This window comes from Mauremys reevesii, linkage group 7 (genome assembly GCF_016161935.1).
Source record: "Mauremys reevesii isolate NIE-2019 linkage group 7, ASM1616193v1, whole genome shotgun sequence".
Taxonomy (NCBI): Eukaryota; Metazoa; Chordata; order Testudines; family Geoemydidae; genus Mauremys; species Mauremys reevesii.
The window spans coordinates 66,480,545-66,508,143 of record NC_052629.1 but is presented as its reverse complement, the minus strand read 5'-3'; the positions used below and the strand labels follow the sequence as shown (position 1 = coordinate 66,508,143).

General features: G+C 47.5%; 1 protein-coding gene and 1 long non-coding RNA gene across 10 annotated transcripts in view; one reads left to right on the top strand and one right to left on the bottom strand.

The window, feature by feature from the left end:
- The window catches only part of WDFY4 (WDFY family member 4), a 251,942-nt gene that overhangs the window by 142,691 nt on the left and 81,652 nt on the right, over positions 1-27,599 (top strand). For 8 of the 9 annotated variants that reach the window (XR_005601150.1, XM_039546658.1, XM_039546659.1 and 5 more), the window contains 5 exons: positions 7,405-7,482; positions 8,550-8,753; positions 11,549-11,585; positions 13,229-13,395; positions 27,311-27,459. Coding sequence is in view for 8 of the 9 variants with exons in the window: in XM_039546658.1 (XP_039402592.1) it covers positions 7,405-7,482; positions 8,550-8,753; positions 11,549-11,585; positions 13,229-13,395; positions 27,311-27,459 (635 nt within the window). In the remaining variant the exon portion in view is untranslated. The remainder of the gene's footprint in view (positions 1-7,404; positions 7,483-8,549; positions 8,754-11,548; positions 11,586-13,228; positions 13,396-27,310; positions 27,460-27,599) is intronic. The other variant, XM_039546661.1, reaches the window with a different exon arrangement.
- On the bottom strand, positions 13,741-23,982 carry LOC120409144. Its single transcript, XR_005601155.1, has 3 exons — positions 23,847-23,982; positions 15,246-15,322; positions 13,741-14,776 (listed from the first exon to the last, which is right to left on the bottom strand). It is a non-coding gene; the product is annotated as an uncharacterized LOC120409144 (long non-coding RNA).

Below are 27,599 nucleotides of genomic sequence, written 5' to 3'. Positions count from 1 at the left end.
CCTTGCCTGTATCTTTGGAATCATTCTCTCCTGTGATGCAATCTGTACTCATCTCTTCAATCCTGCTGATCAAAGGCCAGAATATTCTTTGCCATTATTTCTCCAACTCAAATCTGTGCTGCTTTCCCTGAGGAAGTGCTATTCAGATCAGGGTGTGGAGAGAGAGAGATGCTGTGCTGTGAAGTCTACAGCTAGGATCATCTTCATTTTTCCCCCCAATATAAAACACGTGACAGTACCGTCATAAAGCACGGAGAGGGCATGAGTCTGCTCTCTTTCCCACTGGTGTAAATCAGGAATAACTCCCTTGAAGTCAACAGGATTGCACAGGGATAAAACCCGTGTAAGTGAAGAGAGAGTCAGTTCAGTAATCACCAGTGTGTAACTTTGTGCAGTATCAGAGGGGTAGCCGTGTTAGTCTGGATCTGTAAAAGCAACAAAGAGTCCTGTGGCACCTTATAGACTAACAGATGTTCTGCAGCATGAGCTTTCGTGGGTGAATACCCACTTCTTCAGATGCAAGTGATCTTGCATCTGAAGAAGTGGGTATTCACCCACGAAAGCTCATGCTGCAGAACATCTGTTAGTCTATAAGGTGCCACAGGACTCTTTGTTGCTCTAACTTTGTGCAGTTCTGGAAGGCACTCAGGTGGTGGTGTGCTCAGGATAGTATGTGAACCCAAACAGAATGGGATAGGACGTGGTATCCACACCTCCATATTAAAATCATACGTCCATGTGCAAACTACTACGTCTGGTGGCAATACTATTTACATAAACATTTCACCTAGAACTGGACAGGAATTTTCCTTCCAATTTAAGCACGTCCTCTTTAAAATATAGGCATTACTTACACATCTATGGTCTGATTGGGAAACTTTCCTGTGAAAAAAAAAGGACAAGCCAGACGAGAGACGATCCTTCCAGCAATATGGAAGGTGACATCTGTCAAATCAGCCCTATTAGAATAGCTTCAGGCATAGCAATGGTCAAGTTATGTACAATATCTTCCACTGTTATTTGCAGTGTTGTTGTAGCCAGGCTGGACCCAGGATATGAGAGAGACAAGATGGTGATGTCAGGAGATTGAAAGCTTGTCAGTTTCATCATCAAAAGTCAGGCTAATAAAAGACGTTATCTCACCTACCTTGTCTTTCTCAAGTTAAAGCTGCCTTGGTCTCCTCTCTTGAGTTATGGGTGAGCAAAATAGTTCCAACGGTGGCTAGTTTAACTTAATCTTAACAGCTTTTTACTAAAGCTGGCTGAAAATCTTCGGCTGAAAATCTTCTGCTGAAACTTTGTTTCTTTGGATGGAAAATTGGGGTTTTGACAGGTTTTTTGGGGGGAGGGAGTGGAACCAAAACGCTTCAGACTGAAACATTTTGACTGGAAACTGGGTTTTTGGCAGTTTTTGACATTTTTTTTCAGTTTTTGGCTGAAATTTTTTGATGTGCAGTTGCTAGAAACCAAATGAAAAGTCAACATTTTCTGCTGAAATTTGACAAAAATTAACATTTCTTTTTCTTTTGCTAAAATTTTCCACAGGAAAACAAATTCCACCAGCTCTTTTGCTTACCTAGTAGATGAGTTGAGACATGAGACCTCTTTCAAATGACTAAAGTCCTCTCTACTCTTTGTGGATATTAAATCTCCCCTCCTACTTTTCATAAAACCAAGGGTTTTCCTGGAATTTTGACTAAAACAACTCCCTCCAGCACTGTTGTTAAATGTTCTGGCTAGATGCCAAATTCTACCCTAGCGATCGTTATGCTGCCTGAGGGGAAGTGGACCTAGCATTATAGCACTGGATTGGGACTCAAGAGAGATGGATTCTATTCCTGTCTCTGTCATTGGCCTGCTGGGTGACTGTGGGCAAGTCATGTCACCATCTCGTGCCTCAGTTTCCCCATCTGTTAAATGGAGGTGACCTCTGTTGTAAAGTGCTTTGAGATGCACTGATGAAAAGCACTATGTAAGAGGTAGGTGTTATTTTTGCTATATGTATGTACGTGCTGTGGCTTGAAAGCTGCTTTATAAATTCCCCTATCCCCCACCCAAAAAAAAAGGAAAAAATAATTAAATTTGCAGACACATATCAGCAGTTGGAGGCCCTGATTCAACAAAGCACTTAATCACGTGCCTCACTTTAAGCACATGAGTAGTCTCATTAACTTCAATGGGACTACTCATCTGCAAAGGTGTGCATTGCTGGATCGGGGCCAGAGCACTCAGCACCATGCAGAATTAGCCCAGACAGAGGATCTTAGCCACTTGGGCTCTCAATTTGGCACTTCTCCTGGATAGTAACCCCCCTTTCCTGAGCTACTGGCTTTGGAGCGTACAGTGTGTGAGAGGGATCATTGTATTATGGGCCTATAATTCCTCTAAAGAAAGCACCAACGTGCAGAGCTACAATGACCTCATGTTTCTTTAGGAGAGAGCTGTGTATCACCCATGCAGTGTCTGTATCATGCAGTAGGAGCTTCTTGTGGCAAAACTGAATTTTTGTGGACTATGATGGTGTGTAAAAGTCATATAAAAATCAGATATAAAACTTTCCCAAGCTCAGCACAGCAGGATATTGATAAATTAATAGTCACACTTCTCGCTGCGCATTTATTACAAGTAGTACCTCCGATTCCTCTCACTGACAGAGACTAGGAGAAATGGGTCTCTGTTCTTTCAGTTTGCTTATGTTGTGCGTTTGCCAGTTCTTTGTGTTCTGTCCATTTCCCCTTTCCTCAGCATTAGTCACTTTCCCCAGCATTAGTCACTTTCCCCTGTTGTTTGCATGGGCCTTTTGCACAACAAAAGGGGGAAGGGAAACATTTTTTAAAAAATAGGAAAATATGATTGTAAACCTAATTGTACTGTAAAACCACAAAAATTGGCAGAGGACTCGGGAGCAGAAAAATAACCTGAATCTACTTGTACTGTAAGTGATGAGAAGAAGGCGTCTAATGGCTTGTAAATACAAAAGTTTAGTTTTCAGCAAGCTGTGGTGGGAATCTACCCCGCTTTAGCTTGCTATGCACTGACTATCCAGGTGGACTCTGCTGATGCGCATTAACAGTTTGTTAATGTGCCTTGATCTAGTCCTGTTGCAAAGAGAGCTAGATCAAAGTGCGCTTGTGCCGGGTAGATTCACACCCCAGTTTGCCACAAACTAAATGTTGATGTAGAGAAGCCCTAAATGGGACTTGTAGCAGGGTGATGTATTCCTTCATGTTAAGGGCACAAGGGACTGCCATGATCATCTAGTCTGACCTCCTGCATAACACAGGTTAGAGACTTTGGCCCCGAGAGTCCTGTATCAACTCATGCATGTGACAGCCTTATCTTAAACTATTACCATCCAAATACCAACAATTCAATATTAACAATGACAAAAGCTAATCGATCACTTCTAGTTTTAGCCAGTTATGATACAACAACACCATTGTGTTTATCCACCAGGCAGGGTGTTATGTTAAAAGATAAACCTCCTTATCCCGTTCAGGACACATTATTTCTGGGGATTTTTTAAACTGGAAAACCATTATGTCTTTACTCAATAGCAGACAACAGCAAGCCTGGTATAGTTATTAATATTCCTAAAACATGGCCAGATGTAATTGGTTTTGGTCAGAGTACTGGAGAAATAGTAATCAGATATCTAGATATCTGTTTAATATTATTGTTTATATTATCACAGTGCCTAGGAGTTACCCTTTCTTTTGCTGGGTACATCTCTGATGCATTAATTTTATTCCCCCATTAACCTCCTAGGTTTTTGTTTTTTTTACCATTCTTCTAATTTTGTGACCACATGCTTGTCTTGTGGTGGTTATCCTCTGGGGTTTGCTCCAGGATTGATGGTTCTGGTTGGATACATCTTCAATACCAGTCCCCAGCTGACCACAAGTGGTTGCTAGAAGAACCCTTCTTCCCTCGGAGTCAGCATAAAGACACCTAAGCCCTGCCAGCTCCAAAGCATACCTAAACCCTGTGAGGCTGGAGCCTTGTCCAGAGCCCAGGGAAATCAGTGGGCGTCCTGGAGCAGACCTCTGAGGGCGATGGACCATCGCTGAAACGCCCAACAGGGACTGCTTTGAAATGGCCGCCATTGGGTCACTGACCTGGTCTGGCCTTTCAGAACTCTGGGGGTCTCTGACCGTTGCTGGCACATAAAGGAGGTTCTTGTCTGATCTGTGTGGTTTTTGCCATATTTCTGTAAAGCTGGGACCTGAGCTCCCGCTTTTGCCCTGGGCCCAGCTCGGCAACGTGGGAAAGCGATTGCTATCTAGGTCAGTCTTTATGAGAGTTTTATATGAATTTATGGACTGGTTTTGTGAGGCCGCAACTGTGATTACAGGTTTAATGATGCTTCACACAAACAAAATGTAATGGCTTCCATCAGTGTAAAACAGGAGCTTCCTGCGGGGAAACACCACTAAATGGGACTTCGCGGCAGGGGGACGGAACTGGTTCTCTGCCAGCAGCAATCGGCACCACATAGACCTTGTGTGTTAACTCAATTATAGCACAGCGCCAGCAGCAGCTAGGCAGTTTGCTTTGAGCAATCGCTGCCTGCGTGGCACGGAGTCCATGAATTTAAAGGTTACCCATCTGATCCATGGCTTTGGGTTGAGAAGGGCTGGGATTAGCATGCTCACCTCAGTGCCTGGGCTCAGAGCAATCTGACCTCCCTGACCCCTGGAAGAGCACAGTGTCTCGGTTCTGGTGGGATGGAGGTCTTTGCGTGGTAGTGGGGCTTTCTGTAGTCAGTGGTTTATTTATAGGAGATGGCTGAAAGGAGCACTCCTTAGTGCCACCTGTACAGTCTGTGCATTCAGTGCCTTCCCGGCAGCAGGGCATTTCCCTCTTCTCTTCCAGTTTGCCAGAGGATCGTATTCTCCTGTGCTCAATACATTTGAGTGCTTTCCTCACCTTGCCCTGCACTTCTGAGATCTTTTCCAGCCAGCCCCAGCAATCTGTCAAAGAAACCATGGCCTGTGATACTTCTCTGGTATTCAGCAAACCCTGGCTTCCTTGTCTAGCCATCTCCTGGCTACAAGTTGCCGTCTATAATTGCTAAGAGGGGAAAAAGTTCTTTGTCTGTTCTGCGTGTGTGCAACTGACACATTGGGGCACCTGTTGTATACACAGGTACCCATATTATTATTTTGGATTTGTACTGCGGTAGTGCCTAGGAGCCCCAGTCAAGGACAAGGATGTCTTGGTGCCAGGGGCTGTACAAATACAAAACAAAAAGACAGTCCCTGCCCCAAAGAGCTTCCAGCATGGAAGGTGTTAAAGCAAGTGAGCATCTAGCTTCAAAAGGCAGGTGGTTGCATCTAGTACTTAGAGCAGGGAGCAGCCAGGACCATTTTCAAGCAAAGGTTTTATGTCTCCCTCAAGAGAATTGTGTGTGTGTGCGTGTGTAGGAGTGGGGAGGGTTACCCTGCCTGAGGCCACGTAGGGGCATTTGCCCATACGATTAGCATTTGAGTGGGAAAAGGAGTGAACTCACGAGTCACAGCACTCAGCCCGGCTCTCTAGCGTGAACGGGCGGGTAACTTCACAGCACCCATCGATTCCTCGCTGCTTCACCTCCTCAGCCTGCTCCCTGATGAGACCCCACATGCTTCTCAGCAGGCTAGAAATATCATGGAAGCAGCATTTTCACGTCACAGCCCTTCTAGGGGCCAGAAGTTCAGAGGCAGTCAAAAGGCTAAACCTGCCATTTCAAAGCAGAAAGTTTGGATTTGCTTGGAGTTTAATGCAAAAGTTTGAGGGGTTCTAATAATGATGATGAATACTTCAGGCTTGATTCTGCTCCCACATGACACCAGTTTTCCTGCTGCATAATTGCATGGCATTGGATGGTGTTGCTCCTGATTGGAGAGCTCCCTAAAAGTGAAGTTTTAACTCAAACAGGAATTGCTGGATGAAATTCTGTGGCCCGTGTTACACAGATGATCACATGGTCTCTTTTGGCCTCAAAATCTATGGATCTATGATTTACACTGGTGCAAGTGAGCCCAGAATCTGGCCCAGTATGTTTCTCTAACCCCCTACCCCTGAGAATCTCGTAACACTTCACAAACATTAATGAATTTAGCCTCATAACTTCCTGTGAGGTCCAGATTCTTGTCCCCATTTCAAAGATGGGGAAACAGAGGCACAGACCAGTGCATAGGCATGGGCTCAAGGTCACATAGCAAGCTATTGGCTGAATTGTGAATGCAACCCCTGTCTCCTGCCCTGCCAGCTGTACTTCCCTTGGACTGGCACAGAGCTGCTGAGTTTGAGAGACTCATTCAGATAAAAATGTCAATGAAATAGACAGGTGGTGTTAGATTAATTCTTGTGTTGAACAAGACCAAACCCTCCTGCCTGTGGGAATGGAGGCAGACCTTGAGGGTGTAGTGCTGGAGTGAGACACAACAGCTGTGGTTCCATTCCCAGCTCTGCCACACATCTGCTATGTGACCTTGGGAAAGTCACTTAGGCTATGGCTACACTTCTCTAGCTCAGGTTTGAGCCCAAGCCCCGTTTCCGTCCACACACCAATCAGTTTGACTCAGGCCAGGAAGTATTCAGGACCCACCTCAGAAGACTCTGCTAGGGGGGTGGGTTAGAGCCTGACTCCTGCTTTCCAGGGCAGTGTAGACATACCACTGTGTTAAATTTTCAAAAGCACCTAAGTGACTTAGGAGTCCAAGTCCCATATTCAGAAGTGATTTAGGAGTCTGAGTGCTGTTGACTATCAATGACACTTGGGCTCCTGCTTTCCTAAATCACTTTTGAGAGTAGATGGAGGCTCTTAAATCACTTGGGCACTTTCCCAACTATTGTCCTTAAACTCTCAATTGGCCATCTGTAAAGTGGGGATAATAATCTTTCCTTTGTCCCATCTATTTAGACTGTAAACTATTTGGGTCAGGAATTGTCTCTTACTAGGTGGATATACAGCACCTAGCATGTTGGGGCCTTAACCTCAGCTGGGGTTTCTCAGTGCTGCAGGAATAGAAAAAATATTACTAATCTTGCACTATTCCTGTGCTATCATCTCTCCCATTTAAACAAAGGAAGCCTGAATACTGGTTTGTGTATAAATTTTGCCTTATTTGCTCTACTTTCTTTCACCTCCTAAATAATTCCAGTGCCAACACATGTGTTGAGTTCATGGATATATTGGGCTCTCTCTCAGGGGTCTTTTCATTGCTCTTCTCTCATGGGCTGTAAACAGAAGAACTCCAGTCATCACCTCATCATTCTGCTTTCTGGAGAGTTCCCCAAACCCACTCATAAAACCCCGAGTGACCAACGGTTGCTTAACTCTGCTTCTGACCCATCACCAAACCTGTGCATGCAGTACCTGTTGCTGAGCATTGCAATGTCTTCTGGTGTTTCCTCCAGGGCTTTGTGTCGTGTATGGAAAAGTACAGAAGGAGTGGGCAGGAGCTGTATGCATCTTTGCACAAAGATTATGTACAGGTAAGGGATTGAAGATCTCATAGTTCGTTTCTATCGTGAAAAGGACATTTTTTAACTTCTCAGACTGCCCTGGCAATGCAATGTTGTGTCAGAAGTGAGATGTTGTCCCTACTGTATATACAGCCTGCAGAGTGCATGGTGAAAAATTCTGGCTCACGACTGGCTGAAAACAGTCATGTGAGGAGTCAGTAATTTTCTATTTACCTCCTGTGTGAGTAACAGTACTGTGGAGTAGCATCAATCACCAATCAGATTGCACATCCCCAGGTCTGTCTATCCCCAGGTCTGTCCTCAGGTACTCTTGATTTCCACTGGAGTAATTTAAAGACTACTCCAGATTTGGCTCTTCAGCAGTCAATAAGTTTTCATGGAACTCAGCCTTACAGCCAGTTAAATCCCACATGCAACTCTTTACTTCCCGATTGGTTCATCAGAGCTCAGTAAGCGCTTTATGCCCTGGAATTCTAATCTCATCTCCCGTTCAGAATGGTAGTTTTAAAAGAAAACCCAACCCAGGTATACTTCAATTCAGGCCACAATGGAGAGATTTTCCCCCTATTTCTGATGAGACATTCAGAATGTTTGTAACAGTATGGATCCTGCCTGTGTTTTGGTGAATGTCAACATTTGCCATCACTGGAGATGCACACTGAGCAGGACAAGCACAGGTGCATAAACGTTGATGTTCATTTCAGACGAAGTCAATATCTGTTATTTCATGTTGTTTAATATTTTATTGCAAAATAGTTTTGTGTTTCCTATTTTACCTGGTGACTTTGTGTAATGGTGGGTTAAATATATCTGGTTGAGTATGGCTATTCAGTGAAATGTAAATGGTTCTATGTGATTCCAAGAGTTCCAATATTTAGACTTGATCATGTAGAGTTCAGTGAGGATCACTATCTGCTGGACTGGCAGCACTCCTTCCTGCCATGCCTGGGGTTTCCATGCAGGGTTCCTTCCCAGTCCTGACTCATCAGGGTCATTGGATCCATTGAGATCGCAGAGCTCGAACAGCTGAGGGTGGTCTGGGAAAGTGGAGTGTGATGGAGTGATCTTTCCTACAGATGCTGCAGTGTGGTTACAGCAAAGCGGCGAAAGACTGGGCCACACTGGAGGAGCAGCTGTTCAACAGAGGGGGCCCGTGGGGAGCCGTATCAGGGCTGTCAGCCCCACGGTGGTGTCTCGATGGGTATGAGGGGCCTGCACGGATGCGGAAGAGGATTCGGTGTGAGAGGGCCCATGGGGCAGTGATGCGAATGAGGAGCGAGGTAACAAGCTTTTGGATGCGGTGTGCAAATTCTCTATCCTTATAATAATAAATAATAATTTATTATAGCTCAGTGGTTTGAGCATTGGCCTGCTAAACCTAGGGTTGTGAGTTCAGTCCTTGCGGGGGCCACTTAGGGATCTGGGGCAAAAATCAGTACTTGGTCCTGCTAGTGAAGGCAGGGGGCTGGACTCGATGACCTTTCGAGGTCCCTTCCAGTTCTAGGAGATAGGTATATCTCCAATTATTATTTATTATTATAAGCTTTTGGATGCGGTGTGCAAATTCTCTATCCTTCCTTTCCCACTGGAATAACCCACAAATAACACCCTATGCATGTGGCTTTCTAATCCTCTCCCCTCAACTTGTTCTCCTTTCCTAATCCCATTGTCTTGACTCGCTGGGCCATGGTCCTCGAAGTTGGAAACTGTAGTGGTCCCTTGCTCTCAAGTGGGGAGGGAGGCCACTCCGCCTCACTGTATTAGGGAATAACCTTTGGGCTCGGGCCTCGCAGCCGGGGTCAAGCCACACGCAGTCTGTAGTTTGGTAGCCCCCTAGCAGGGGTAAACCAGCAGGAACAGTCTAGTCCTCTTGCCCCTGTGGGCGGGGTGAGGCAGTGAGCAGTCTTTAGCCTGCAGCCTCTTGGTTGGGGTGGAAAGCAATTAAGAGTTCAGGTTCTTGCCCTTTGGGGCGGAGCCCAGCAGGGAGCAGGCTTTAGCCTCAGCTTGTAGGCTTAAGGCAGCCAGCAAACACGCAGTCTAGGGGCTCAGATAGAGGTGAGCGCACACACAGTCTAGTGTCCTAGCATGATGGGCGGCAGACTTACAGAGGCCTCCTGGCCTAGGGTGGGGATGGTGCCACCTCAGGAGTGGGATGGAAGGGGTAGGAGGATGTGGGCTCGCCCGACTCCACTGTGTCCCAGCCCAGGGCCCTCACAGTGGCAGCAGGCCCACCAATGGGGGCGGAGTGAGGGGGAGGAGAGCAAATGGGGGCCCCCTGGCCACTGCTGCAGTAGCGGTGGCCGGGAGCCCCAAGCCTTTTTAAATTGCCTGGGCGGGCTGCAGGGCTCCTAGACATGCACAGGGTGGTACTGGTGGTGGCGAAGGCAGGCGGGCGGGCATGTGGAAGCACCAGCTGGTGCAGGCGTAGCACCCTCCCCCCCCTCCCCACACACACACTTCAATGAATGCCATTGTCACTTCACATATTTGTATCTTAAAATATCTAACAATATTCAGGAAAGCATCTTTGGCTATGATGTTGTCAGGCAGTTCAGTATATCACTATCAATAAGGCTGGTCTCTGTCCAATGATACAAAGCCCCACATTCAGCACATGCATACAAATGACTTTTCCTCTCAAGATCAGATAAAGTCCAATATTTTTCCTAGCAATAAAAATTTGTGTTGTATGATTTATTTCAACTTCCTCTTCCATAGCATATGTACTGTATGTGAACCTTCACATCCTATAAAAAATTAATTTCATACCAGGTAGTTGAAGGCTGCTATCAAATCCCCCCTCATTCTTCTCTTCTGCAGACTAAATAAGCCCAGTTCTCTTAGCCTTTCCTCATAAGTCATGTGCCCCAGCCCCCTGATCATTTTCGTTGCCCTCTGCTGGACTCTCTCCAATTTCATTCCATAATGTATTTATTTAATTTAAACATATAATTCATAATAACAAATTCTACAGCTTATATTTAGGCTCACAATTTGTTTAATACTAGTGCTGTAACTGGAAAAAAAAATAATTACATCAAGCAACGCCACAATTTACGTACATTGGGTTCTAATGTGTTATCAACAGGATAAAAAGTAGCATCGTAAACCTCAGCCATCCCTTGCTAAGGGGGCCTATTGACTGTTCTGCTCTGAGGCCCGGAATTGCTGTCAGCGGATCTGAGCGGTGGAGTGGTCCGCCTAGAGTCAGTCAGCCAGCATCTTAGCCGGACAGTTGTCGGCTGCCCCTGGGCTACTTCCTACCTCCCTAGGGTTTGTACCTCTGTAATCCGCAGGTCCGCTGGATCCTCTGGGTACACAGCGGATGGCAGTCCCAGCAACTCCTCCTCAGGGTCAGTCTCCTCCGGGGGCAGAGTGCTGCAGAGCCCAGATTCAGCAGTGGAATGATTGACCTTCATGGTACACTAGGCACACTCCTGCCTAGTGAGATCTTACAAATAGACAGGTTTTCTTGCTCTCTGCAGTATCCCAGAATTATAATACACCCTCCTGGTGGCATTTTGTATCCTGAAGTCCCATGTGGAGAAAGTTATTCTGCCACCATGGGCTTCAGTGCGTCAGACTGACTGTCCTGCTGGAACTGGCCAGTGATCAAATGAGTCTTGCTTGTGGAATTAGAGTAGTCTGAGCCAGGAGTCCAACTATTTTATCTTGTTTTATGTTATTGCCCATCACTGTAGGATTTGAGCGCCAGCTCCTATTAGCAAGAAGCAGAAGGACTTAGCCTGAGTATCTCCGAATATTTGCTTCTCCAGTCTTTGTGATTTACAAATGGCGCTCCAATTCTGCAGACCTTCCATAGAGTAGAATATGACTTTGTCCTGGAATTGGCACTGTTCGGGCATCAGCAATGAGGTCCTGCTTTTAGGAAGAGTGTGGGCCTTTCCCCTTTGATTATAGCACATGAATGTTTATGTTGTTTTGGTCTTTTGGGATCTCCTCCAATGCATTCTTTGCAGCTTAGCTCTGAGTCTGCAATCTGTGCCACAGCTTGGTGTTGGGGTATGTTGCCAGGCTGCATGTTCCATTCTAGTGATGGCTGTTTTCTTTTCAGGATCCCCAAGCTACCCCAATTCAAGAAGAAAATCAAGGTAACATTTAAACTGATATATAGAAGAAAATGAGCTTGTAGGTCCAAACTTTGAGCTGAAGTAAGCAGTTGCGACTCCAGGTCTGAATTTGGCCTGGGGATTGTAATATGGTGGCAAGTCTAGCCTACCGCTGTCTAAAGTGATCTGAATTTTTTAGGATAAAATTTAAGGTATCATTACACATAGCACTTAACCAGATGCTGATTTCATTACTGTCTTGTGGCCAGTGGGAGAAAGAAGAAGCCAAAAACCTACCATAAAATCACCTCATGGAGAGGACTGGAAAGCACTTGCCTTTAAGTGTGCTCAGCAGTTAACTGTTGTTTGCTGAATGTTTACCTTCTACAGCAGCATCTTCTGTGTTGCACCCACTACTTCTCCATCCTTTGCTGCGTGCCATGAGACACCCCTTTAAGACATCATTTGAAAAGCAATTAACAGGGCACTAATTGGCTCAGAGAATGATAAGAGATTGTGACTTTCAAAGAGCTGGAGAAAAAATGGGGCTAAAAATCCCCCCCCCCTTTTTTTTATATAATTTCAAAGTTGTTTCTGCAAAAAGAACAGGAGTACTTGAGCACCCTAGAGACTAACAAATTTAAGTGGGCTGTAGCCCACGAAAGCTTATGCTCAAATAAATGTGTTAGTCTCTAAGGTGCCACAAGTACTCCTGTTCTTTTTGTGGATACAGACTAACACGACTGCTACTCTGAAAGTTGTTTCTGTTTCCCTGGGTTCAAAATGGAGCCATTTTTTCATTTGTTTCTAAACTGTCGACATTTTTCCCAAATTTTTCTTTCCCCAAGCCTTGTTTTTTCAGTCAGTACAGAAGACGTTTGGATAAAAAAAATTGCGAAAAATGAAATAGTATGAAAAAGTCACCGAAAATTTTATTTTAGGAAGAAAGTCCATTTTTGGGTGTAAAAACTTTTGGTTTGATACATTTCAGCCAACACTGTGGAGTTCAGCTTCCTGTGTCGCTGCACTGGGACAAACCGTTAGTGTAGGTTGGTAAAACTGTTATTATGGTAGGGCATATAGGTACCAACTGAGAACAGGGCCCCTTTGTGCTAGGTACTGTACAGAGTACTAAATAGCCACTACTCTGAGGAGCTTACAATCTAAATAGAGAAGGCAGATGAAGGGTAAGGGAAAGGGATATAATATACACACAGATCATGTCTGCACTGCATGAGTGACTACACAGCAGTACCTGAACTCCCAACATTCTGTTGCAGCATGCACTGGGCTCCATGAGTGTCCCCAGGATATTACAATTACCATTTCTTCCTAGTTTCATCTGAGCAGCCTCTTTTTTGATTTTATTTAAGTACTTCTGGTATCAGCCAGAGCTAGTACGAACATGGAAATAAACATGTTTGTTCAGTATTTTCCAATCTTCAACTATTATTGGAGCTCAGTTTTGAGTTATGGTTGAATGTTGGGGTCACTTTCTAGTTAGTCCTTCCCTAGCAATTAACAGATTTCACTTCTCTCTTGCCTAGTTTAACCATTGGAGGGGGTGGGGTTGGCAAATAAATAATGCCATTTCCCTAGGCAGAACAGATTGGGTGAAAGTCTAATGTTGCTGTTCGTGGCATCCGGCTGCCACTAAAACTGCGATCTCCTTTATATTGATGTAGAAGAGCCGATGCTAAATGGAGCAGAAAGGGAGATGGATGAGATGCGAATGGATTGTAACCAGCTGACATTCTTCCCTGCCCTACATGAAAGTTTCCACTCAGAAGACTTCTTGGAACTGTGTGTGGAAAGACAAATTATCCTGCAGGAATTTGCTGAGAGTGAAAAGGTACCGCCTGACAAACCGGGAAGATCTTTGGGGGGCAGGAGGCACTTTGTGGTGGAGCTGGACATGGACAGTGGGTGTTAGGGGACTTGGGAACAGTCTATAATAGCACCATTGTTGTTCTTTTATTTGTATTCCTGGGAGTGCCCACAATTTACTAGACACTGTCCAGCAGCTGAGAGATAGGAGAAGTCAGCATTTGCTCCTGACATGCTACATTCAAGGTCTTTAAGATTCCTCCCCTGATTCCTCACTGCCAGAAACCTTTCCTAGTCCCCAGTGCAGTGTCCTGCACTTGACACGCTCCCCGGCTGCCCTGGGACATGCCGGTTCTGTACAGGGAACACTTCATTGCTTCCAGAACTGCTGTTTGAAATGATGGTCAAATCCTGTCACTTCTCTTCTCTGCTGCTCCAAGAGGAGATGCCTTTAATGCCCTCAGCCAGCCCTCCCCTGCCCTTCTTCCTCCCCCAGGCATGCTGGAGCAGACTCCTACCCTCTGAGCTCACACACAGCCTCCCTGCCCCCTCCCTGCCTGTGTCCCTCATCTGGCCACATCAGTGCTGGTGCCTCCTGGATCCCAATCTCACCATGCTGCCCTTCCCCATTATGCCTCCTAGGACTGGGGAGAGGGCAGGACCCAGCAGTGTGGCCCATACACTAGACATGAGGAGTCCCGAGAAGGGGCAGATGAGGCAGAATTGGCTCCTCCCAGTAGCCCCAACCTACCCCCCTCCGCAATCAGAGACCCTCACTTCTCCCCATCATATGATTCCCACGATAGCCATTGTCAAACCCTAAGAGAAGGACTAGTTCTTGTTGTTGGAAAGAGATCGGGATTAGCCATTTTCCAGGGAGTTCCGAGAGACTGTACACATTTAGTAGCTATGCCCTATACATGCTGCTTTCTAGTGGGTCTTCTCCTGGTGTTTGGCCCTTCAGTGTGGGACACCCAGCAGCTTGCATCCATCAAACGGTGAAAGCCACTCGTGAAAAATACGATTTTACATTCTCTGTGATCAAAATGTTCCACTTTGGAGGCTGTATATGGATATAGATTAGAGTTGGCTGGGAATTTGCCATTGGAATGATTTTCTGATGGAAAACATTCTTTTCACACCTTCAAAACTTCCCTGGGGGAGCATTTCAGTTTTACTGAAAAAGCCTCATTTTCCATCGAGACAATTGAAACTATAGCTCCCCAGCTGCCCCCCTGAGGGAAGTGAAGTTGATGACAGCCTTCCATTTTGGTTCTTCTGAAACTGAATTTTCTGGAAATCACTTCCCCTTCAAAAAATCAGATTTGACTTTTCATCTTCATTCAGGATGTAAAAATGTTCAAAACAGCAGAATTGTCTGTGGGAAGGGATTTTCCATTTGCTGGCTGGGAGAGAGGGAGAGAGAGAGCTTTTATGTTTTTGTATAGATTTTCATGGCACTTTCCCAACAAACAGTAGTCATGTTCTGTCTCTCCAATGCGCTGGCCTCCCTGTCCCGTTTGAGCTATAGGTACCGGGTACAATGAGGTGCCATAATTAAACATTCCCCACCCCCAGCAGAAGGGGAAGGGGATGAAAATGTGAAACATGTTTTCCATGCCTTGTCCTAATCTCAGTTGGAGGCTTCAGGCTCTCGCTCTCCTCCATGTAACTCCATGGGAAGCCATCAGAAATGCCAGACGTTTTCCTCCAGCAGCAGTCACTGCATTGCCAAGCTGACAGAGTATTAAAAAAAGCAGCAGGGGGTGACATTAGCTGTCCTGTGCTACTTAGTACGCTGCAGTCCTGCCTTGTAAATGGCTGCCTCATGAGCTGTTTGCGCTCTAACCATGCAAGTGGAACTGGCTTACTTACTGTATTGCAGAGAGATGTCACTGCGATGCCTTGGCAGCTAGGAGATTGATTTGCTCCAGCGCAGGGTTGCAGTGGCTCTGAAAAGGTATTTTATAATGTTACATGGTTTTGTTATTGTGGCATAATCAAAGAGAAACCTTTGTAACATCGTCAACTACACAGCCTCACTTTACACACAGCAGCAAATTCTCTGCTGGTGTGTAACATCACTGAAGTCCGTGACATTACACTCGTAGAGCATTTAGCTGCTCTCGCTGCAGGTGAGTAACACAATCTGCAATCTGCTGATGCCAAATCCACCTAGCCCTAGGCTGGCAGGCATTTGCTGTGTGCTGGGACCTGATCTGAAAGCCATATTGCACTGCCAAAGGATAAGATGTCCTACGTGCCATCATTGTCACCTGCCCCCCTTGGATGCACACAGGAGGAGGTGGCATAGGTCTGCATGAATGCTCACACACCCCTCTGAGCTGCTTGCAGAGACTGAGTCTGAATGCAAGGAGGCGAGAGCAGGCTCAATGCAGTGGCCACTTTCCCCTTAGTAAGAGAAGGGGGAGAGGTGGGTGAATGGGGGATGTTTTTGCTGCACCCACTTCCCTTTTCCTCTGATGCAAGTAGAGCCCCCCACAAGCAGGGAGTAGCTGCACCCTTTGGAGGGTTGCAGAAAATTACTTGCTCCCTGTGAGTGCAATAGGGAGCAGTGAAGGAATTGTGCTGCATTCATTACCCAGGGCCAGGAGTTAGATCACAGTCTCATCCTCACAACAGATGAAATTGGCACTATAGTTATAGAGGGGTGGAGAGGGGGACAAAGTGTAGGGTTTTTCTATGTGTTGGAGTAAGTGTGTGTAATGTGCTGGAATGTGTGTGTTGTGTATCTGAATCTCTATGCAAGGTGTGTAGGGAGGACGGAGCATTAGGCAGTGTGTATATACAGTACGCTGAGGCTGTGTGTAGGTTGGCTGTGAGAGAAGGCTGTGTGTGGGAGACGGAGGTGTTATGCTGTGTGTGTATATACAGTATGCTGAGGCTGGGTGTAGGTTAGCTGTGAGGGAAGGCTCTGTGTGTATATACAGTATGCTGAGGCTGGGTGTAGGTTGGCTGTGAGGGAAGGCTGTGTGTAGGGGGGGATGGAGGTACTAGGCTGTGTGTGTATATATACAGTATGCTGAGACTGTGTAGGAAGACTGTGAGAGAAGGCTGTGTGTTGGGGACAGGGGTGTTAGGTTGTGTGTGTATATACAGTATGCTGAGGCTGTTTGTAAAATGGTTCAGAGAGAAGGACGTGTGTGCGCAACAGGGAGTGTTGTGCAAAATCTGTTTGTGCATATTGCTTGTTGATGCAAGAGAAACACAACGTGAACACGCCCCAGCCTATTCTCCCTGGGCCAACCCTTTAATAACCCTGGCTCACCAGATGAGCAGGGGAGATTTGATTCTTGTACACGTGTCGGGTTCACATCTGCAGCCTGAGCCCCCCTGCTGCAGAATGTTTCCCTGCTCTCGGCAAGCCTTGGCTACTCGTGCCAGGGTATTAATATGTTGTTTGTGTGCCCAGACTGAGGAGGAGCAGCAGCACAGCTTTGCTGACAGACCAGGACAATCTAGGGGGTGGTTTCTCTTTGGTGGAGAGATTGTGAGTTTTGGAGGAAATAAGCCATCAGCTACCAGCGAGTTACCTGAGACTATAAGCAATTCAAGCGCCAGCAGGTAACGTGTCTGGTTACCAAGAGGCCTGCGGCCTAGCAGTGATTAGGCACCAGGCCCTTCCTTGAAGGGGGAGCTGAAGGTGCCAAGAACAATAGAAGCAGGTAGCAGAAATCAGGGAACTGGACACACAGTTGTAGAAAAGGAGCTAGTCAGTCAGGGCATCCCTTCTGGAGGGGAACTGACGTGAGGTCATCGAGGGCACTGATACTTGGGGCAAATAGGGCTGGTCTTCATATGCTTCAATGCTGCCAGTGTTCCTAGCTACACCAGCCCTGTCACAGGGACCTGCCAGTTCCAAGTGGTACCGACAAAGGCAGTTTTCACAGGGGCACCATTATGAGCTACCACAGCACAGGGACACAGCTGTAGAGGGTTCGTACAGTATTGAAGTACACTGGAGACAGAAAGCGGGACTAGTGATCAGAGCAGGGAATTGGAAAAGAAGATACCTAGGTTCAGTCCCTGGCCTGGAGAGAGTCATGTCTTGCCCCTTACCTCAGTTTCCTCATCTGTAAAATGGGGATACCAATGGCCACCCACATCACAGGGAAGGGCAGGGTTGAGTATTAATCAATGTGTGCAGAGTACTTTGAGATCCTCAGACAGCAGGAGCTAGAGATGGGCAAAGTTGTTGTATGAGCTTATTTTCTCTACTGTCAAATCACGGCTGGCCCTCTGTGCGTCTCACTGGGTTGGAGGGGGAGCCAGGAGACCCTTCCCCCACCAGCACTGGTGCACAGCAGGTAGCCGGAGTCTGAGTGGCTGGGCTAATAGCGCAGGGGACAGGGGTTCACTAGCTTGGACAGGAATTCTCACCAGCCCAGCATGCTAGCCAGGGCTAAGACAACGTAGAGGAGCACCAAGACACGGTCCATGGTGCCACTTGTGGCTCCTGGTGGCATTTTGCCTTGTAGACTCTCCCTCCAGCACTGCAGCAGCTTATGGAGCCATTCCTATGCCCTGAATCTCTGCAGAGCTCCTCCCTCCTCCTCCCCCTCCCCCGATCTTGGACAGCCATCCCAAGTGAGAGCCCTGCCTCTTAGCACAGCAGCCCCATGAGTCTTACTCATAGCAAGAGTGGTCAAGGCTGAGGAGGAGTCGATAGCAAGACATCTAGCCCAGGGGATGTGGCCAAGGTTATTACCAAGTGGCTAAGAGGCATGAAGTCAAGGGAACTGGCTGGAGGGGAAATTTAAGGGCTCAGCTGGCTGGATACAGGCACAGAAATCAAAGCTAGTGCATGGCCTCGGGTTTCTATGGCCGTATATGGGAGTGGGACCTGGAATTGGGTGGGACAAGCACAACTACATGTGTTTTGCAACATGTTTTTTTTTCCACCCTGTGTACAACACCTTCCCTAACAGAACTGAGCCGTGCTTAGGAAGTTAGCCAAGCCAGACGGCATGCCCCCCTCAGTCCATGGTTTCTGTTCTAGTGTGTGTGAGCGGTGCTGGGAGGGAGCCCAGCAACCGTTAGCACCGAACTTCTGTTACATTTTGTGTCCTGGGCTTTCCCAAGGACTCCCATGTTACAAGGTGAATGGGAAGAACTGTGTGCATGGGTGAGATCCCTCCCCAGGGTAACTGCATTGACTTCACCGGAGTCATGGCAGCAATTAATTTGACTGAACCCCAGTGCTTGTGATGGCTCAGACACAGATGAACTTCAGACCTGTGCCCCTAGTACTAAACACGGGGTCAAATAGATTTCACTTCCTTTAGTGGTGGACAGACGAGGTGCTTGAAACAGCCACATACCACTGTCCGGAGCTAGTAGGGCCTTAAATGGCCTACGACCTTCTTAACTGACAGAGCACCTTTCCTCATGCCATGCTGCCACAGCTGATGTGCTCCAGCTGAAGTTCTTTGGCATATAGGGGAAGGGAGCTGCTGGCAGGAGAGGCCCTTAACCCTGGCAGTCACCTCCCTGCCTCTGAATTTGCTGGCCTTCTGGGCACAATGCAAAGCCTGTCTTTCTGGGTCTGGGTGAGTGAGGTCTGTTTGGAAAATGTACAAGATGAGATTTGGATTTGCTCTGTAAGATGTTTTGCCCCCTGGTGGTTGTAGGTGGGATGTGTGGAGAACTTGTTGCTCTGATGGTTCTGTGATTTGTGTTTGTTTGTTTATTTTTTTGGCATCATACTTGCAGCTGAGGGGAAAGGCTCACAGGGCCAGATTATCCCATTGAAATCTATGGGAGTTAGACTAACCTGCTCCGGAGCTATTGAAAATCACATGGAGTGCCTATCTGACTCTAGGCTCCTAACTGGGTGAGCTGATGGTTGGAAAACTGCCGTTCCATTGAAATGGATACTTGTTATGGGTGTGTGTCCATTTAGACATTTTGTTTTGGAAAAACAAACAAACCTGAAAGGAAGGATTCTGAGACTTCCAGAACATCCTGTTTCAATGTTTTTAGAATGGAATGTCTCGATTTTTGATTTTGAAACAATGTTTCATTTGACACGTATCTTCTCTTTATAAAAAAAATTGAAAAGTCAAAAATGAAATGTTTTGATTGAATTGAAAGAAATTGTTTTCAAACCTTTTGTCTCCTTGGAAATTGAAAAATTTTGGCTTTTTCTTCCAATTTGGAATGAAAAAAAATTAAAACGCCAAATTTCCTGTGGCAGTTCCTTACCAAATAGATTCATTTTTTTTAAAAAAGTAGCAAACCCTTTACCCTCTAGATGGTATCTGCTTTAATTCCTTTCCTGCGTCTGAATGAGCGGGACAATCTGTAGTTGCCTTGCTTTAGGCAATACCTTAGAAGGTAATTATTCAATTATTTTATGTCACCTTTGCATCATTGATTAATGATTCTAGCAACCAGTGAACTCGATTCTGTTCTGAAAAAAGGGGAAAGTTTATTTAATCTATGTTAATTTCAGGTTGGCTGGTACCTCATTAGATTGGGGCCCTGTAGGTACAGGAATGGGTACACTTCTTCATTGTCAGATCTTTGTTACTCGGCGGGAATAAAATTTGCTCCGAGTTCAGACTCGGAAGAAATACCTCAGCCCAGGGCTTTGTTTATTTTTAACAACATGGAAATATATTTTGCTGGAGGGCGGTGGTTGTTTTAAATGAAGTGGATTTAGCGCTGGTGACGGGTATTGGATTGACAATGCAAGAGGCAGAGTGCTTCTGTTTATTCACAGCACCAGCCTACATATGAGAGAGATTCCCTGCCACCCCAGCCCCACCTTGAATGGACCCCTCCAGAGGACATGCCAAACCACCCCCATGAGCACCAGTAGGACCTACTATTGGGTGCATTTCCCCCCCATGATCACAACTAGGTATTCTGAATAGTTAGGTTGGGAATAGCTTGGAGGCCATAGAGCTGCGGCATTCCCACTATGCCGCAAACCACTGGGGCAGGTCTGTTGTGCTGATCTTCTGCAGACCAAGCCCCCCACCTTCACACACTTCTGATTGTATCAGTTTGTAACTAGACTCACCTGGAGCTCTGTTATTAACCCCATGTTGCCCACAGGGCTATGTCAAGGCCATGGGATGGAGCACTCTTGAGGGAGCACTCTTCCAACCCTTTTAACGCTGTTGCTCAGATCCTCCTAGGCCAGTTTTGCAGCTGATGACCCCTGCTGGCGTATCCTCCTGTCCCATGCCTGTCACACCCCACAACTCTGACCAACACCAGTTGCAGCTTCTCCCCTGTGCTCCGCCAGCATGCTGCTTCCCACCTCTTCCTCTGTCTTGTCTGCACTAGAAAGTTGTACCCAGGGCCATCCCTAGGCATACACAGAATATGCAGCTGCCTAGGGCACCAAATTACCCCAAATTTCATGGTGCCCTAGGCAGCTGCATGCTGCATACATGGCAGAACCAGCTCCAGCGACCAGCCCTGTCTCTTGACTGGCTGCCCACTGCAAGGGGCAGGGCCGTCCCTAGAAGGGTGTGGGGCCCTAGACAACTCCCTCCGCCCCGCCTCTTAGTCTTTCCCCCTGCTTCACCCTCAGCCCACCCCCATTCTACCTGTTCCTCCAGTGACCCCACACTCACCGGCAGCGGTGGGAAGCGGAGCAACTCGGCCCCATCCTGCTCTACTCTGCCAGCTCCCAGCCACATGGCTTCACTTCCCGCCGCTGGTGAGTGTGGGGTTGGGGAAAGGACTGCCCCCCTCACTCACCAGTGGCGGGAAGCGAAGCACCACGGGGAGTGTGTGTGTGGGGGGCACCTACCCCCAAGTCCCCTCCCCAAAGCGACACAGGGCCGGGGCGAGGAAAGTGGAGTGGGCTGCTCCCGGCCCTCCGCTAATCCTCTGGGTCACACTGGGCCTGTGGGGCCCCCCAAAGTGGCCCCCAACAGCTCCTGCCTCCTGGGCCCCGCAGGCCTTGAGTGCAGTCTAGACCCTGGTGGGGGGGGGAGCAGTTCCCCCCCCCGTGGAGGCCTGGGGCCCCACACAGCCCCCCCATGGGGGGGCTGCATAGGGCACCCAAATGGCTTGGGATGGCCCTGGTTATACCACTTAACTATACCAGTGTGGTCATTCTGGAATATCCCTGAGGGTATGTCTACACTACCAGATTAGTTCGATTTAACTTAATTGTAATTTGTGGAATCGACCTTACAAAGTCGAATTTGTGTGTCCACACTAAGGACACTAATTCGACTTTGTGAGTCCACACTAACGGGGCAAGCGTCGACATTGGAAGCGGTGCACTGTGGGAAGCTATCCCACAGTTCCCGCAGTCCCCGCTGCCCATTTGAATTCTGGGATTTCCCCACAATGCATGCTGGGGGGAAAATGTGTCGAGGGTGGTCTTGGGTAACTGTCATCATTCAACGTGCTTTCGGACGTCTCAAGGGGAGATGGAGGAGCTTACTGACTCGCTCGGATCTCAGCGAAACCAATATCCCCATTGTTATTGCAGCTTGCTGTGTGCTCCACAATCTCTGTGAGAGCAAGGGGGAGACCTTTATGGCGGGATGGGAGGTTGAGGCAAATCGCCTGGCTGCTGATTATGCTCAGCCAGACAGCCGTGCAATTAGAAGAGCCCAGCGGGAAGCGCTGTGCATCTGGGAGACTTTGAAAGCTAGGTTCCTCAGCGAGCAGGGTAACCTGTGACTGTTCAGTTTCTTTACAGAGAAGCTGAACCTGCCCCTGCTTCAGTTACTGTTGACTTTCTTCTGCGGTTACATACCCCGTTCACCACATTTTCCCCCCTTCCAACACACGTTTAAAAATAAAGTTAATGGAACATTGTTAATTAACAACGTTTTCTTTATTAATGAATTTGCATTAAAGGGTTGAAACAGGGACACAGACTGTGGTGGGTAGGGTGTGCAGTGATGTTAACACCACTTCTACACTCGAGGAATGATAGGCTCCTGCTCCTAGAGCGGTCTGCAGTGCCGGACTGGTGGTTTCAACGGAGCCTGCCATCCCTCCTTTTCGGGACTCTGTATGCGGGGGCTATGTGACCTTGTGGCGGGGGAGGACAGTTACAGATTCCCCTGCTGCGTGGCTCTGTGGTCCGGGACAAGGACCGCTGCATAAGTTCTGTAACCGCCCTCCCATGCCACAAAGTCACGTACCCCACACCCACACAGAACATGGAAAACACCTCCCAGACCGACCAGGGTGCCTACTGACTGCACTGTGTGTGTGACCTGCTGTTGATCCTGCCCCCGTGTCTGTACCCTGGTAAAGGTGACTGTCCTATGCAATTAACAACCCCCTTCCTGCCCCCCCCCCCTTCACAGACAGTCTTCTGTAGAAAAACTTGACGGAAATAGTAATTGACAGCAAACTACTTTTAATAATCAACTAGACAGTTAGGGGATGAAACTGGGATTGGGGCTTCGGTGAGCCAGGAAGGGAAGGACTTCTCAACATTTAGGGAATGAGAGCCTTCTTGTATTTGTGCACTCTGCAGGGGTGCAGTGACAGTTTTCACGGCCCCTGTCGCCCCTCCTTCTTGTTACTTTGGGTGAGGGGGGTTTGGGACTTTGTGGCGGGGGAGGGCGGTTGCAGATACAGTGCAGGGGGGCTCTGTCCTCCTGCCTGCGGTCCTGCAGAACATCCACAAGGCGCCGGAGTGTGTCAAATTTTCCCTGGGCATTTCCTGTGTGGCTGGTCAGAACATCCAAGCTCAGACTGCTGTCCAGAGCATCAACAGAGTGGTGCACTGTGGGATAGCTCCCGGAGCTACTAAGGTCGATTTCCGTCCACACATAGCCTAATTCGACATAGCCATGTCGAATTTAGCGCTACTCCCCTCGTCGGGGAGGAGTACAGAATTCGAACTAAAGAGCCCTCTAGGTCGAACTAATTAGCTTCCTGGTGTGGACGGGTGCACAGTTAAGTCGAATTAATGCTGCTAAATTCGACATAAAGTCCTAGTGTAGACCAGGCCTGAGTGTGGATGCAATTATACTGGTGTAAAGGTGACCTACACCTGTATAGCTACTCCAGTATAGAAGGGAGAATAAACTATTCGGATACAGTGCACCTTTATACTGGTATAACTGTAGCCACTCTAGGTTTTTTTTACCAACATAACTAAATCAGTAACATATTTACTCACTGGACATAGCTGTACCAGCATCACTGTGGAATGGTAATTAAGACTCATATCTTGAGCATACAGAAAGCCTGAGATGCGAAGGGTGTATAATGGAATCAGTAGCTCCAGAGGTAGGTTGATAACAAGTTTTCCTGGCAAAGTGATTCAGGACTGGGAGTTGTATGAAGTCTGTATCAGAGGAGGAAAGAGTTTGGGATACTGGCTGTGCTGGATAGAGTGAAGGGGAGGTAATTAGGTAAAGTTGCTGTAACCTTAGCTTAGCCCAGCACAGAGGAAAGGACTTCTGTGATTGAATCGTATCTGAGAAAAAGGTATCTTTAGCCCTGTGTACCATTAACCTCATTCACCCCAGTGGCCATGAGAACCTCTCTTCCCAGCTTCAGACATCCAGATGAGAAGCCCAGCCTCGCAGAAGAAAGAGATGATGTTAAAATGGCTTCTTGTTCAGTACAGGAATTCACCAGCTCTACGGTGTGCCTCTAAAAACAAACAAACAAATGAACAAAAACCTGTGGAATATAGGGATTCAAATGAAAGATGAGCCCCACCCAGATGCTCATATTCCCTTTGGTGGTTGTGGAGAGAGGAGAGGTTGGATTTCCATTGCTGGATCTTCACCCACCCATACAAATTTGGTTCTGTGTTGAATCCAGAAATGGAAAGGGTCTTGTAACAGATTGCAGGGCCCCACACAGGAATGCGGGGCTCTTCCACTGACTCACCCTAATGTTAGGTCAGAGCACCTTCAAAGATGCAGAGCTATTTCTTCTGAAATGCTGCTAGGTGGGTACCAGGAATGTGTGTCTCTGAGGCCAAGGGAACTAGGTGTGGAGGCAGAGAGGCCCTGCAGGGAAAAACCTAGGAGCATCCAGGTTTAGGAAAGCCAGGCCTAATCTGTGTACCTTGTCCATATCAGGATGGGAATTCCATTGGCCTGCCAATACCAGTGCTATTTCCAGGCCCATTCTGCATGTGGATGAAATCTTACAAATCAGTTTCATGACATTTGGGACAAGGAGGTGAAAATCTCATAAAACCTGATCTTGGGACACTGGACCCCAAATGGCAGAAGCTCTCCCAAAAGCAGTTCTGAGGGTTTCTGAACATGTCCCCTCACCTACATCCATTTCAGATCCAATTGCACTCTGTGCTGGCCGTCTCTCATTCCGATTCAGGACGGGTTTGTGTTGCAAAATTTTGCAATCCAGATCTGGATTACAGGCCTTCTGGAGTATGTGAGGTTGTGGGTCAGGGCCAGCTCTAGTAAAATTGAGAGTGGACCATAGGTGCTGGAACTAGAGGTGCTAGGGGTTCTGCTGCACCCACTGGTTTGAAGTGGTTTCCATCATATACAGGGTTTACAGCTTGATTCAATGGCTCTCCGCACTCCCACTATACAAACTGTTCCAGCACCGGAGTGAATTGGTTCAAAACAAAACACAAAACGTTTGCCCTTTCTAGAACTGACCTCAAACCAAGGCATTTTAAATGTGATGAGACTGGACTCCCATAGATCCTAAGGCCAGAAGGGACCACTGTGATAATCTAATCCAGTGATACTCAGACTGAGGCTCGGGTGTCGCAAGTGGGTCTTTAATGTGTCTCCTGTGGCTCTTTGCAGCACATGATATTAAAACTCTGGGTGATTTCATTATTAACCAATCGGGATGCTTTTACTGTTATTAACCAATTATAGTTGATAAAATAATAATGCTTGGTCAGTCATCTTGCTGTGAGAATGATATATATACACACACACATAATATAAACTAAATATTTCCCCTGTCATACTGTTTAAATATGAATCTATAGCACTACAGTAAATGAAACAATGAATTCACATGACTGTGGCTCTTTTGGGTAATGCTGATTGCTAATTTGGCTCCTGAAGCCCTGCGGTCTGAGTGTCACTGCTCTAATCTAACCTGTATAACACAGGCCAAAGAAGCTCAGATGCAAGAGAGGCTGGGCTCCCTGGCTTTCCATCCTGGGTTTCTTGGCTCAGCCGGCCATATAGCTTGGATAATATTGGGATAAATATCTGGAATATCAACTGCTTTCCCAGGTCATTCATTGCTCCCTGGAATCCCACAGCAGTGCTTTTTGAGCTATGTGTTTCACGGGGATCCAAACAGGAGTGTCTGGTTTTTCTCTACAGAGTAATGTGAATAAAGATCCTTTTACAAACAAAAAGGATGGATAACCTCAGCGGTTTCCTGGGGGCTTTCTGTGTGGAGTTCCCATCTGTGTGAATGGTGTGTGTTTGTGTGTTAGTTAAAGAGAAGGCTAATTACCCTTTGCATCAGTGGTTCTTGGTCAGGTTCATGGCAGGGGTCATTGAAATCAGCTGGCCCCAAATCTGGGGACATGCAGAACCTCATTTTCTTGCCATAGCTCATTGCTCATGGCTCATTGACCTGTAGGTGCTCCACAAGAATTCATTTGACATGGAGGCTTTTCCCACCAGGTTGCTGTTTGGAAACCTCATTTGGTTTGTCTGTCCGGTGTTCCTGCCAGGCCTCTGGGCACATGGCGGGCCAAATGGCACCTTGGTGCTGACTATGACTTATTACCATCTGATTGCTGTTGGGAGGCCCGAGAGAAATGAATTGGTCTCAAGTCAGCTCCCAATGGGCAATTATCCAAGCAGGGCTGACTTCAGGCAACAGTGAACAAAGCAGGTGCTTGCGGGGCCCAATGGGAAGGGGCGGCACATCCGGGTCTTCGGCAGCAATTCGGCGGCGGGTCCCTCAGTCCTTCTTGGACCAAAGGACCCGCCACCGAATTTCCGCTGAGGAATGAAGTGGCGCGGTTGAGCTGCCCCCGAAGTGCCACCCATCGCGGCTTTTTTTTTTTTCCCTTCACTGCTTGGGGCAGCAAAAAAGCCTGAGCCGGCCCTGTATCCAGGCCATAGAAACCAGCATGACAACATGCGCTACCTGCCCCACTGATTGACAGTCCCAGGAGGGAGACCAAGGAATGAGTGAGCCAGGCAGACTCGTTTCCCTTCTGATTCCCAGAAAGGAATCTGCTAGGTTAGGGGTGAGGAACACTGGGGAAGCTTGCATTGATGCAGCTTGTGCCATATCTGTTCAGTGGATAAATAGAAGACTGCAGGCTTCAGACTATCCTTTCTGAAGCCTTCCACCAGCACATCTTTGTGTGTCCCCCTCCTCCCCCCAGGTATAAATGCTGAGTTGGTTCATAGTGGAAGGATGGCCTCGTGGCTAAGGCTTTGACTCCTGTAGTTCAGAGAATCATGAGATATGCCTGTGTGACTGCCAGGGTCGGCTCCAGGTTTTCTGCCTCCCCAAGTGGTGAAAAAAAAAATACCGGCTGCACTTCGGCGGCAACTCAATTGTGCTGCTCCATTCTTCGGCAGCAGTTCAGCGGCGGGTCTTTCACTCCCTCTCTTCCTCTTTGCGGCACTTCAGCGGCAGCTCAAAGAGAAAGAGGGGGACTGAAGGACCTGCCGCCGAATTCTCGCTGAAGACCTGGACGGGCCGCCCCAATACCGGATAGAGTGCCTCCCCTTTGTATTGGCCGCCCCAAGCACCTGCTTCCTTAGCTGGTGCCTGGAGCCTGCCCTGGTGACTGTGGGCAAGTCATTTCAACTCTCTTTGCCTTAGCAGAGGGTCACACTTCCCTGCCTCATAGGGATGCTGTGAGGCTAGATTAACGTTTGCGAGGTGCTCAGATGCTACAGCCTGGGGACCTGACTGGTAACTAGATAGGCAGCATACAATACAGACAAAGTGTATTACCAAGTTCTGGCTACATCTCTTCCTTCCTTCCATGTTAGGTTACATTTAGATACTCCGTGGTGATTGTGCAAGGGCACCTGGCATCAGAAGGGGTGCTTCTCCTTGGCAAAGAGCACTTTTACATCTGCGAGCACTTTGTCCTCTCCCAGTTTGAAGAGATTTATTGCACCAAACACTGCTTGTCCAGGTGAGTCATTCTTCCCTTCCTGCAGGCACGCTTGGCCAAGCTCAGAAGTGATGCAGCCGGGCTTTGGGAACCCTTTGACTTCAGAGAGCTGCACAGGGTGTGCATCAGCACCGAGTATGGCCCACTGTGCTTTCCTTCCA